This window comes from Danio aesculapii, chromosome 4, assembly GCF_903798145.1.
Source record: "Danio aesculapii chromosome 4, fDanAes4.1, whole genome shotgun sequence".
Taxonomy (NCBI): domain Eukaryota; kingdom Metazoa; phylum Chordata; class Actinopteri; order Cypriniformes; family Danionidae; genus Danio; species Danio aesculapii.
In genome coordinates, this window is record NC_079438.1 from 29,330,021 (window position 1) to 29,344,602 (window position 14,582).

Sequence of the window (14,582 nt, forward strand, 5' to 3'; positions counted from 1 at the left end):
CATTTGAATTCTATTCAGTGTGAAGGAGACTCAATCAGAGCAAGGAAATGCAGTCGAGGCCTAGGAGAAGGCTCATGACATGGTCAGCAGATGGTCAAAGAGTCCACACTACACTAACCAACTACAGCCATCCTGCACAGAATGTGAGGGACCAAGGACATACTGGTAATGATCATCCCTAGCCAGCAAAAAATAAATAAATAAATAAATAAAATAAAAAGCCTTTAGCAATGGCTTGTGGAGAAGAAACCCTAGTAAGGATGAACTATCCAAAACATTAATGAGAAAAGCAACACATTTAGAAATGATGTGGACCAGCTGATGGTTTTATATCAATAGTCAATCTATTGGTAAGACTTTTTAAATTATTTTAATAAATTGAATCATAATAGAGTGAAGTATTGAGATTGAGAAAATAGTCAAAAATACATTGAAAATTTGGTAATTTGCGAATGCTGTATAACTATAAAGTAGTGGATCATTCAAAGTCTGTTATTGAGGGAACTAAGCATTAATAAATACATGAAGGATGCCTAAATTAACATACATACAAAGCATATTTAGAAAATGCAGACTGACGTAAAAAATGGCATTTTAAGTAAGAGGATATCTGCTAATCTGGTATTATAGGCATTTAAGCTGCGCAGCAACAAACTAGGCATATACTGTGGTAATTTACAAACTAAAGCTTTATAAATAAAAGACACCTAAGTCTATCAATATGGAAAACTATATAAACTTATTATCAAGCCAGATACCTTAATTTTTAAAATATGCAACTTTTTCAATCTGTGTGCCATTTAAAGTTTTAATCTTAAAGTTGTTTATTGATAACCTGGAATGTTTAAAGATCATGCATTTAGTTTTTTGTTTTTTACATTTAATAATAATTTTAAGCAATCAATAAACATCTGGAATGAGTTAAAATCATTTTGCAAAGAGTCTATTGCCATTTTTTTAGTGTAAATAATTGTGCCATCTGCATAAAAGTGTACAATTGTACATTTGCAGATTAACCAAGATCATTTCAGATTTTACCAAGCTCATTTATAAGAATAAGAAAATAAAATTGGTTGCAAAATTTAACATTGAGGAACATCTGTGTTTACAGTTTAAGGAGCAGAGACATACTTTTCTTTAGAAACACACTGAGTTCTTCCAGTAAAATAATTATGGAACCATTTAAAAATAACAATAATTGTTAATCTGTTTTAACACTGTAGTACTAAACGCTATAAATTTTAGTCTTTGCAACAAAGTAAATTGATCTACAGAAATAAATGCTTTTGATAAGTCTATAAAGAGTGCAGCATATGATTTTTATCATCCAGTTCAGTGATTATAGCATTAGTAACTGCAGTAGTTATTGTGCTATGCCATTGTCTAAAACAAAGATTCCCAAACTAGGGCCCGCTGGCCAAAGCTGGCCCATGATAACCTTTGATTTGGCAGTCATCCTATCTGAGAAGAGAAGAAAAATGAAGGAGAAGCTTTAGAGATTGTCATTTCAAATCTAATGTAACCTTTTATTAGTTTTTTTGTTAAACGCTAACTGAAGTGAAATGTTTAAATTAAATATTGCAAATTGATCAAATTAAGTTTAAATGAACACTATCACCTGATTAATAGAAGACATTGCAGAGAAGGCAGATTCTGCTTGACTAGTGTATTCAGCATTGAACTCCACTGTTCACTGTTATGTTTTTATTGCAATAAGTTATCGTTTTAAAAGTTATACTTCATTAGTTAAGACAAGTTAAAGTTTTCGATTTATTTTTGAATATTGTGAAATAAATTAGGAAATTATCCATCGCAACTTTAATGTAATATAGCTTATACATATTTACCTTTGGCTACGGCTCATAATAATATTTTGTCTGTGGCCTTTTAAATGAAAAGGTTTGGGCACTTCTGGTCTAAAAACCTGACTCAGTTTAACTGAATTTGACTAGACCTACATCTAAGATAGAATAGTATTTTATTTTTATTAGAAGCAAAAATACACATTTTCAAACTTTAGTTTATATAAAACAGTATTTTATGAAATTTCAAAGGATTTCTATTAAAATGTTACCAAACTTTTGTATTTACTCCTCTGCATGTGGTTATGGGAAGCTTTTTAAATCGAAAGGCCAAATTCAGGTGGAAATACCCAAAATAGCCAAAATAAAGCTTAACAGATTAAGGTCTGAGGAGCTGCTGAAACTCATCCCACACCGAAGCTGCGGTCACACTAGAGTTTGAGCATGCGACATTCTGTTGTACGGCGCTATGAAAAGGGGCGGGATTAAACAAGATGATTAGACATTAAAAAAGTGAGCGATTGGTCCATATTTTAAATTTCTGTCCAGAGAGGTCATGTTTTAATCTACGATTGGTCTCACACAGTCAAGTGATGCAATTTCGCAGGTCAGAGTTCACCAAGCTTGAACTTTGCAACACAGTGAACTGCAAAACTTGACGCACGAACTTGCGTTTCCAGTCTGACGCATTTGCGTGCGTATGAATGGAAGTCTATGGGGAGAAAAGTCCAGTGTGACTGCGGCTTAGGTGCAAGTGAATGGTTTCTCTCCAGTGTGGCTCATCATGTGTAGATTAAAGTTTGATGATTGGCTGAAACTCTTCCCACAGTGAGTGCAAGTGAATGGTTTCTCTCCGGTGTGGATCCTCATGTGTAGATTAAAGTTCGATGATTGGCTGAAACTCTTCCCACATTGAGTACATGTGAATGGTTTCTCTCCGGTGTGGATCCTAATGTGTCGATTAAGGTGTGATGATTGGCTGAAACTCTTCCCACACTGAGTGCATGTGAATGGTTTCTCTCCGGTGTGGATCCTCATGTGTTGAATAAGGGAAGATGATTGGCAGAAACTCTTCCCACACTGAGTGCATGTGAATGGTTTCTCTCCAGTGTGCATCCTCATGTGTTGATTAAGGGATAATGAGTGTCTGAAACTCTTCCCACATTGAGTGCATGTGAATGGTTTCGCTCCAGTGTGGATCCTCATGTGTTTATTAAGGGGTGATGACTGGCTAAAACTTTTCCCACACTGAGTGCATGTGAATGGTTTCGCTCCAGTGTGGATCCTCATGTGGTGTTTAAGGTGAGATGAGCAGCTGAAATGCTTCCCACACTGAGTGCATGTGAATGGTTTCTCTCCAGCGTGGACCATCATGTGGTGATTAAGGGATGATGATTGGCTGAAACTCTTCCCACACTGAGTGCATGTGAAAGGTTTCTCTCCAGTGTGGATCCTCATGTGTATATTAAGGGATGATGAGCGGATGAAACTCTTCCCACACTGAGTGCATGTGAATGGTTTCTCTCCAGTGTGGATCCTCATGTGAATCTTAAGATAGCCTTTTCTTCCAAAACTCTTTCCACACTGAGTGCAGGTGAAACGATTCTGGTCTCTTCTTTTCAAAATACCATCAGTCTGTAAATTAGTTTTTTCCTCAATTTTGACATGATGTTCCTCCTCTTTACTCCCCTCATTCTCTTCAATTATGTCTGAAATAAATAAATAAAACATTAGTTTACATTAAGTCTTAAAAACTCTCATCAAAAGCTGAAACGTGAAATGACATTGGAAATATTGGCTACACACACTGTAATTGATGCACATTAAATGTAAAATAAATCAGATCATATTTTGCTCGGTCTAATAACGTGTACACATTTAAGCAGATTTAATTCGATTCATCTTTATCCAGTGCTTTTACAATGTAAATTGTGCCGAAGCCACTTAACATAGAAGTTACAGTAAATTGAAACAGTGTCAGTCCAGTTTTCAGAGTTTCTCAGAAAAGTCGTTTTGGTCATATTGATAAGACACAGATTTGAAAGCTGTAAATGGCCTATTTTTATTCGTATATATTCATAATTACAACAAAATGTTTTTCTAAAACTTGTAAAGCAGACAGGGAATACATGTTCTGTGCCTGACTGGTAAACATCAGTCAGAAAAAAATCAGAAAAAAAAAAAAAAAAAAGTAGTTCTGGGGTAATAGCTGAACAAACAGCTGAATATTTGCCTCTCAGAAATACCTGTAAAGCATCTGCATAAAGGCTGGAATGTGCACCTTTCCCTTTGTGTGCTGTTGGGTCATTTTCATACATTCCGGGGGGATTTTGAAGCTTAATTTGGCCAAAACTTTCTTTGTGTTTCAGCAAATCGACTGATATTCTGTAATAGTTAAATTATCTAATTTGATCCAATTAAGTTCATGCATCTAGGATACTATTTTATAGCTATATTCTACTGTAACATACTATGTCAGTTAGCATTAAATTATAAATCGACTTTCTTATGAAAACACCTAAGATGGCTGGAAGTACACATATAAACCATTCATTGTCGCAGTCGCGTAAATGATCAGTTAAAGCCTTTTAATGTTTATGCAGATCTTATTTTCATTCAACAGCAATAGCTGGATGCCTTCATCCATATTAGGGATTTCCTGGAATGTTCTGCTACTTTTGTGAGGCATATATGGAATTTCTGCTCAAGTGTGAATCAAACTTACATGCATTTAAAGTGCTACAATGCCCACATCAACCTATTTTGAGGAAAACTGAAAAATGCATCTCCCTTAAAAAGAAATTATTTTTGTACCATGTTTGATACAATTGTTGTTATATCAAAAATAGTAGCCTATTGAATATCAATATATTGCAAGGTAATGTATTCAGAAATTCCAGTATCTGGACACTACACCTTAGTTAAAAATTCTGTCCAACTGAACATGTTTGTAGCTTCGTATTACATCGAATAACAACTCACACTATCAACTAAATCATATTTTCAGATTTGAAAACAATTACATTTTCAAAAAATAAACAAAAACTGCAAATCAGGAGGCTCAAGAGGTATGATATGGCTCATAACAGACTAGTAAATGAGAAGTGGGTTAATTTATCAATTTTTTTTCCTTTTTGATGTTCCTTGGGGGGGTGGGGGTTGGGGGGGGAGAGACTTCTTTGGGGCTAACCCCCTTTTCTCTTTCGACCCTAGCAACGCCCTTGCACCTGAGAAGACAAAGACCTGCATAATGAGCCATCAGACAGGTATGTGACTAAGGCCCCATTTACACTAGTGCGTTTTAGTTTTAAAACGTCGTTTTAGAATGAAAACTATCCGCGTCCACACTAACGTTTCACCCAGCGTTTCTGAGCAGCTTGCTGTCTACACCAAACCACTGAAAACTAGGGATGTGCACAATTATTCGATTAATCGAACGCATCAGCGACGATAGAGCATGAAAACGATGATCGATTGGCTCTAAAATTAAATTCCGTTTATTCTTTCTGATTGGTTAGTATTTGGCCGGTAGTTTGATATTTGATTGGTTATGGCTGCAGGGAGTTGCGGTCTAGAGGTGAGACCTGACCAGATCCAATATAGGGGGGTCATACACCAGAAGCAGCGCGTTGCGCCACGGCCCACGCAGCGTCATGCATTTCAGAGTTCTAAACGTATGTGTCTATCAGGGTACACAGCGGTGCCCAGCCACGACACACACTTCATATTTCTGCCGCGCCACAGAGCGCCATCTGAATAGTTTCATTTTAAATACCATGCAAATGTGTTGTGTGATGCTTTCAGCTGTCAGCTGCCGTGTCTCGACACTCTTTTCGGCGAGGACTACGGGATGAGTGATGTTTCACCGGATGACACCAACATCGAAAGCTACTTTGGAGCCATGCATCTTTCTAAACCCGGATCCTTTATTGTGGTGCAAAATAAATGAGTCTCGATTTGCAAGGCTAAGCACCCTTGCCAATAAGTCCCTGGCTGTTCCTGGAACTTCTGTGCCTGCTGAGCGCGATTTTACCACCGCCTGTCTAATTGTAAATAGACTTCGCACTCGGTTTTCATCACAGCATGTAGACCGACTGATCTTTTTGAATAAAAATATGTAATTTTTCGTATGTTAAGTTTTATTAGCCATGCATGACAAAATATTAAGGCTGTTTTTGTTTTAAGCAGCATAGTTAAATTAGGCCGGCTTTATTTTATTTACCTCCACCGACTGATCATTTTGAAAGAAATGTTAGTTTACCTAATCTTTAAGTTTTATAGCTGTGGTAAAAAAAAAATATTCAGGCATTTTTTTAAAAGTTTACGCAGCCAAATTATGCTAGCTTCTAATTTTAGTTAGGCCATGTGCTACTTAACAGTCGTTTGGTTAAGTTTTGGTGAAACAGATTTTTGCGAATCTTTTACAAAAAAAAAACTAAAAAAATAAATAAATTAAAAAAATGTTTTTTGATCCACATCTGTTGATGTTGCTGAAGTAAAACATTGTTTTGGTAAAAATGTCAGTTAAATAACTGAAATGCAGAGTATCATGTGTGTTTCTTGTTGTTGTCTACAATATAGAAAAAGGTAGGTTATAGTTTTAAAAATGGATCTAATATATTTATAGAAATAATAAGACACATATTTAAAAGGATAATACTGTAAAATAACTTTGGTTTCTTTTTTTCTGCGGGGCTTCAGTTGCCGTTGTTTTGATGCACCCTGTAACGGGAGAACTGCCTCCACTACTTTTTGGTTGGCATGTAGCTCAAGCTCACATGCATTTTGTGTATATAAACACAATTTGTTATAACATTTTCAAGTTGTGTCTCGTCTTTATGATTAATTTTATTTACAATGCGTCATGTAGAAAACCTACACGCCTCTCGTCAGTGGCGGTTCTAGTTTAAATGGCACCCTGGGCAAACCACCTGCTTTTAGAAATGTACTTAGAAATAAATAATTATTATTATTAATCAATATTACACAATTATTATTCTAAATATATAATAACAGAATCAATCCTACATGTAGCCTGACTGGAAAAATTTAAAGACAAAACTGGAGTGATGTGCTAAGATCTCTTAAGAAATCTTTTGCTTGAATATTAAAGACAATTCTATATAATACAAAAAATATATATATTTTATGTAATTATCTGTTGTCTTAGACTCAACTCATGGCTGAGAATTAATGTTATTAAGTCTTACCTCCCTGATACATCATCTCTCCTTGAAGAGATGCTATGAAGCATCTCTCTGCTTCATAGCCATATAGTCAAAAACTTTAGTTTTGTCAACTTGCAAAGCTCGCTACGTGCCGACACCTCTGCATAAAGGGTTTCACAGTACATAAGCGGCGTGTATTTTTTCAGCGTGCGTGTAAACAACCGGTATTCAAGGCGCGCGGGAATGTTTTTTTGCGCGCATGATTTCAGCTGGCGATGCGCACGGCATTTTTTAAGACTTACGCGAACAGTTCGCGCGGCGCCGCATTTGATTTGAGTTGAATATGAAACACTGAAGAGATTTGGCTGAAACAGAACGACTGTACAGACGTCTTTTTGATCCGTGATCATAGAGATAACCTAATGATCAATAATTCTTGGCTATAAATTTGCAACAGCCATGGGAAAAGATAAATTTTTTGTTAAAAAATTTGGAAAAACCTGAAGGACAAGTTTGTTAAAACCAAAAGAGGCCATGGTTAAAGTGGAGACCCAGTTACACAAATGTTTTTCCACCATTCATAGGTTTAACACGGATTTATATATTTATATATTTTCTGCGCGCAATTTTAGTTTGCTTTCACCACCGTTGTTTCGGTTGCGCATAGACAACAAACTTGCGCATGCAAAATACACCAAATGTAAATGGCCTTTAACGTCTTTATTCAGGGATTACTACTTTAAATTAATACACTTGCATGAAGTAAATCGTATCTCAAAGCTTTTACTTGCCCATGCCTAAATACGTCACTGCTCACACTTCTTTTAATGTTCACTGTGTTAACCAATATTGATGGTGATTTTTAATAACCCAACAGCTTTGATTTAATTGTTTTCTGAATCCTGTCATAGTTTTATCAGCACTATTTTAACAGGGCTTTGAATAAAAAATAATATATATATATATATATATATATATATATATATATATATATATATATATATATATATATATATATATAAGTTGAATGTTATTTAATTGTCGCTATAATGCACACACGCCCTGCCGCTTGCTTAAGCTCCACCCCCGATTAATCGTTTGTCAAACCTGTGGATTAATCTAAATTAATGGTCAGAAACGCCCATCCCTGCTGAAAATGCACATCACGTAACCACCCACACACACACTCTTCTGACATGTGCTGCAGCCTATCTAGCCAGATGAGAGCTGTGCTCGTCAGACTTTTCACCAAGGATCTGCCGCTGGATCTAATCTCACTATATTAGCTAACCGTGATATTTAATTGTCTATATCTAACGACATATTCCCCGACTTTGGTCTTTTGAATCTATTACTTGTTCTCAGGTAATGTGTTTTGGCTGAGCGCAAAGATAAGTTTATAATTAATGTAACCACATTCTGTATATTGACTGATTGCTTGCCTTTATTTCCTATGTATAATGTATCTAAGTATAAACTTATTGTGTGTTATACTTTTATAATGGCCATTATTGTTTATTAAAACTGATATTCAGCAAAAGAGGTATGTTTCGTATTTTTAATGAAAATTAGAGGCAGTAATGTTATAGGCTCCGTTTTGTTATGAATACGCATACAGTGAAGATGACGGTCATATATGCATCTACACGACGCCTCAACATTATTGCTGTCTGTTAAGTTGCTAATATCAAAATGAAAATAGCCGTTCATATTATGTTTTCATTTTATAGTTAGACATAAAATGTATATTATTGTATATTATTATATTAAATGTTTATAGTGAAACAACTTAGCCTGGATGATGTGAATAGGGTTTTAAAGTACACTGTGCCCTTTGAAGATTTACCGACATCTCCTTGGTAGTCTGTTTTCCATATCAAAGCGTGTGTAGTCACAATAGCAACCCAACGTTCTCCTCAGAATTTCCAACAAGCTTACTTTAATACGAAATTAAAGCCGGTAACAAACATGAAGTACAATTGTGGTGCAGCGATGAGACGAATGTGTTGAGTGACTGACAGGAGGCATGACTATGCAGGACCACGGTGTGTGTGTGTGTAAACTCGCTTTCAGAAAGGAGAGACAGAAAGCACTTACTGCTGTGGGGCTGCCTCTGATAATAATTTAAAAAAAAAACTCTTAAATAAAGAGGTAGAGAAAGCCCAACTGATATTGCTTTATTGATTCTGTGGGAAAGCAATAATGAACCGGTTTAAATATTTCTGCATAAAGTGTCTGCATAAACCCAAAAGATTCATGGCTTTGGAAAAAAAACATTCGGGGCTGAAGCCCCAGAAGCCCAATAACCTCCCGTGATCAGGAATAAACACCAACCTATTTGTTGTTCAGAGTCTTCATTTTTAATTTTGCAGGGTTCTGGATCACTCATGTTCTCGCTGTCCTTCAATAAACTCTTCACTGGAGCCTGATGGGAATATTCCAGTGTTTACAGCTGAACTGGAGGAGGAGGAGCTTCACTGGAGGAGGAGACAATTATTCTAATTATATGCTGTTTGCATATAGTTTAATGCCATATCAGCAGCACTGGCTATATTCATGGCAACACTTTTATTAAATATTCAATATATAATTGACAATCATAACTGTTTCTGAAACATCATAGTTTATTTTAAAACACACAAATAACAACAACAACACTGATAAAAGTCTTATAAACTCTTTCAGTTTGATCAATGATAAAAATTCCTCCAGAAAACACATTTTTAAACATTTGCCTTAAAATATTTCCTGAATAAAAACACTCTAATATCATTTAAAAATATACATTCTATTAAAATATTTTTTACCATCAAAATATTCTCACACAAGTTACACATAGGTTTTACTTCCCTGTTCAATAAATGTGTGCAAGTCTTGAGTGGCTGATTCTACATCTCGTGTGTGCAGCGTGAACATGTCTCTAATTGCTTACATTTATCTGGTTTTGGCCAGATTTGGTAGCAACACATGAAAAAAGGAAATTTAAGAGCGTTTTAAAAAAGATTTAAAACATACAACATAATATTTCAGTAAATGTAAGACTTTTTAAAGCCTACAATTTAGATTTTGAGATTTAAGACTTAAGACCCTCAGAACCCCTGTAGATAACCCGCGAATAACGCATTACAGAAGTGTTTATAGCTTAGCATCGAGCTAAAAACAAGAGAGTATATTAGCATTGAGCACATAAAGCAGTTCAACCTGCAAGATAATTGTAGCAAATCTGCGAACGCTACAAAGGCCAGATATGATACTTACTTTGAATTGACGCACAACACCCGTAACACAATTGGAATTAAACAGCACAGCTCTGCGCTCTCCAGTCTCTGCCTCAGACTGGGCGCCAAGGGCGGGATTTTTGCCTGCACGTTGATCAGCGAAAGCTGATTGGCTGCCTGCATGTGGTTCAGAGAAAGCTGATTGGCTGCCTGTTTCTCAATCAGTCTCTTGACAACAGAGGGAAACATTTGTGGACAGAAGATTAATTGGTCTTTTTTTTCAGTCTCCTCTGTGAAATCCCTGATTGTATAATACCTTCAGTCAAGCCTTTTTTTTAACATTATTTTATATTTGGCTGCACAAATCTTCTCAGTACATGTCAAACAAAGACATTCGCTCAATTAATAATAGATCTCAGATTTCTTTACCTGTTTTCGTGAGTTTTTGGAATAATATATTTAAGTGGCAGCATGATGGAGTTTTACATTAATTCCTCTTATATAATAAAGTTGGTGAAGTCTTAGACTTTTACACACCTGAAACTCGTCTATAGCGCTTGTTCACTGCTGCTCTTATAGTTGTGTAAATTGCTTCCTTGTCCTCATTTGTAAGTCGCTTTGGATAAAAGCGTCTGCTAAATGACTAAATGTAAATGTAAATGTAAAGTCTCCACTCATAACTGCTCTAAATCACAAAGTTGCTCAATCTAATATTATGTCCCCAATTTCTCTTTTTGTATTCAGTCTGAAGATAAAGTCAATTGCTTTGGGAGTGTACTTAATAGTGTTTAGCGTTGACTTTTCCAGTTCTCCAAAAAAATGCTTTTATCCAAACTTTTGTATCCTCTAAAATTGCCCAGCTGAGGCTCGAACCAGCAACCTTCTTGCTGTGAGATGATCGCGCAACCCACTTCACCACTGTAATGCCTCACATTTGTAATTATTTGAGGTATTAAACTGGTATTGGTGAAGAACTATGCTTACAAATGGTTGTAATTTTTAAAACGTGTGAAAAGGCACCATTCAGATGTAGCGATTGTAATGATCTGGGGAATCAAGCATGTTTCTTTGTGTATATAACATATAACATTTTTTTGTATTCACTTTACTCATAATGAATGTATTATTGAGTCTTATGTGTTCTTAAGTTATAATATTTATTAATCTGACTTCTGTCCTGTTTTTACTTGTCATTGTTTTAACTTTAATTAAATATTCAATATTTATAAGAGTTTCAGATGTTTTTGCCAGTGATTATCAATGCCTCATGTGATTAGTGCTCTTCCTTCATTTTCAGATAAATCTCTATTTAATCATAAGTTTTAGATCTTCTTTCAGTAAATGATCAGCTGTTGATTGTCCGACATTTACAAAAATAGCCTGCAGGAATCCTGCAGAATTCTCATTTTTTCTGCAGGAATCTGCTGGTATCTTGTAGGAATTATGAAATCCTGCAGGACAAAATGACAATATGTGCAGGCAATTCCTACAGGTTTTACAATCATGCAGTGCTTTTTACAGGAATCCTGAATGATCTATTTTTTTCCCTGCAGGATAGCTGCTGTAGGACACATTGACGATATGTGCAGGAATCTCTAACAGGTTTTACAATGGATCCAAGCAAGTGACAAATCCTGCAGGATTTTATAATTATTTGCTATTATTTGTTATTTGCTGTAATTAGAATGAAAGAAAGAAATTCTGTCACTTGCTGTTGGTAGCAATACAATATGAGTTCTAACAGATAAACAATACAACAAACAAACAAAAAATAAATAAAATAAAAGTATACAAATAGATTATAGGCAATTATAAAAATCCACCATTACTCTAAACCATTCAAATTATACATTTGCGTTTAACATTTTATTCCTGTACTTATTTATTTCATTTATTAAAATGTCAATCCATCTCTCTATTTTAATTCAACTCTCATCTGTTTGGTTGGATGCAAAAAAAACCAACAACAACTGCAAGACCTGTCCGTGAGGTAGACACATGTTGAACGTATGTCTGTGCATTTTATGAGTTCAACAGAGTCTATCCCTCTTTCTTTTAAAAGGTTTGTTGCTGTTATCCCTGCTTCTCTGTCTTTTTGACCTGAGCAACCTATTTTATTCTGTGTCCATTGCCTTTTTGTGGCAGCTGGAACTGGTGCCTCTTCGTTTAAGTACACTTTTTATTCCATTTTTATCCTTTACAAAGAAGCAGGTTAGTGTTATTGTTAGTGTGATTGGTAAACATAATGTGTTTTCTGCAATATTAGAGTAAATTTAATTAGTAAATTATTATAAACATTTATTAAACATTTGAAATAAAATAAGATATAAATGCAAAATTTAAATTAGATAATACATTGCTGCCAATAACGTATAGGTCTATATTATACAAGTTAAATAATTACAATATTTTAAGCAGGGCTCCGAACCGGTTCAAGGAACGAAAATGTTTTTTCAGACATTTTTCAGGAACAGAAAAGAAAAATGAAATAAAAAGATCAACTTTAATGGTTCTGAACAGAAACGTTTACAGTTAACCGGTTAATAACGTTATTTTATCGTTCTCTTTATTATATGAATTTGGGAGACAAAAAGCATCAATTTAAAGCCTGTGTACAAATGTGACGGTGACGCATACAACGTGAAATGCCCACGAAGCAGACGTCATAAGCGAGAGTCGTTTCTGATGCGACGAGCTTGTCTTAAAGGTTACCGAGAACCTGCTCTTTCATGTACAAAGGTATGTTTCGGTTTAAGTTATTGTTACTAAAACTTGTATTTATACTAAATGAATTATTGATTGTCGATTGTTTTTAGATGGGTCTCCATGAAGAAAATCCTCTTGTTAACATTTCTCTTATGACAAATCATCTGATAAATCAATCTGTAATATTGAAGGATGAGGGGCAGATCATAAACATGATAGATACAGTTTTGCATGATATGATAGATATTATCAAACAACCCAAGCATTTTCCATTCAGAGAATTACAGTATTTAATAGCTTAGTCCTTATAAACAATCCAATAATAAAATACATTATTTACAAGGCTACTGAAGATTTACCCGAATATGCAATATGATCCTCATAATGATCTCAGTGAAATGAGGTAAGCGCTTCGTTTTATATAAACTAAATGTCTGACCGTGATGCCTATTTAGGCCTATGCCAGTCTATAAAAAGATAATATAGCTTGAAACACTAATATTTTAGAGGGAGTAGTTAAAGTTTGCACAACCAGTGTTTGGTCTTATTAACCTGCCCATAATTAAACGTCATGTAGCCTACTTTTTGATAACTTGACCTGCGGATTAACAGCAGCACCAGCGGACATAAACGAGATCTGTGCATAACAGGGTTTTATGTGTCCCCGATATACAAAATCAAGAGAGTGCACGACTCCATAAGGTAACGTAAACTGCACACACTTGATTATGTAATGTGTGAATTCGGGGACGGGTCTCATAGCGCAAAGCATAACTTATTAAATGCCCATGCTTAATTGGCCATCAATAATGTCTATCAGGTTTAAAGGGTTACAGACAAAAAATAATATCGTATAATATAGTAATCGTTAGCATCCCTAGTTTAATCAATCGTAAAAGTAGTGTCAATGTTATTAAAATGCACACACAATCTATCACTTAATCTATCCAATACAGGGCTCTAGACTAACTTTTTGCCTTGGTGCGCCTTTTTTTCTTAGGTGAACCACGCATTGCATAGTATTTTATATTTACATTAAAGATAAATAAGGAAAGAATATGAGAATGATACTTTTTATATTTTTTACACCTACAAAAATATCTTGTGATAGTGCACTTGTTTAATAATGTTAAATAAATCAATAATGAATAGGCCTATAAGTGTATCCTGTGTGTGCGTGCATGCGTGTGTGTGTCCATCAACTGTGTCTTTCATTACTGAAGCAGCTCTCTTCCAAAACCTAAAGTTACTTCGTCTGTCTGGCAATATTTCGGCTTTCAATCGAATGAAATTTTTTTTTAGATGAGCCTATAGTCAAAATTTGCAGAAACTGTGCAGCTCCACATTGAATCTGAGGTTTCATCTCATCTCGCTCTCGCTGTCATCCAGACATTGATAAGTAGACGCCACATAAACGTCAAGTCGCGAAAGTGAGGCCGGTACCAGCTGAAGCCCTTGTGAAATGTCAAAATACAGCACTGAAATGAACAGGTAATGTTTTTCAGCCAAAAAGTCTATCTAGGATATCTGTAAAAACGCAGTCAGAGCCAATGTTACGTAGAAGTAGTGTTGCCTAAACGGCTATTACATTTCTAATCAAATTAAAACCAAAATACAATTGCAATATTTGTTTGATAAAAATATACGGAAACGAAATAAAATCAAATGTTGGCTATTTTGTAATTTGT

General features: G+C 35.1%; 1 protein-coding gene across 1 annotated transcript in view; it reads right to left on the bottom strand.

Annotated features, from left to right (window-relative positions):
* Positions 1-1,301: 1,301 nt before the first annotated feature.
* Positions 1,302-14,582, bottom strand: part of LOC130222842 (gastrula zinc finger protein XlCGF57.1-like) — a 217,597-nt gene continuing 204,316 nt past the window's right edge. Inside the window, exon 5 of the mRNA XM_056455414.1 lies at positions 1,302-3,360. Within this exon, the coding sequence (XP_056311389.1) occupies positions 2,547-3,360 (814 nt within the window). The 3' untranslated portion in view covers positions 1,302-2,546. The remainder of the gene's footprint in view (positions 3,361-14,582) is intronic.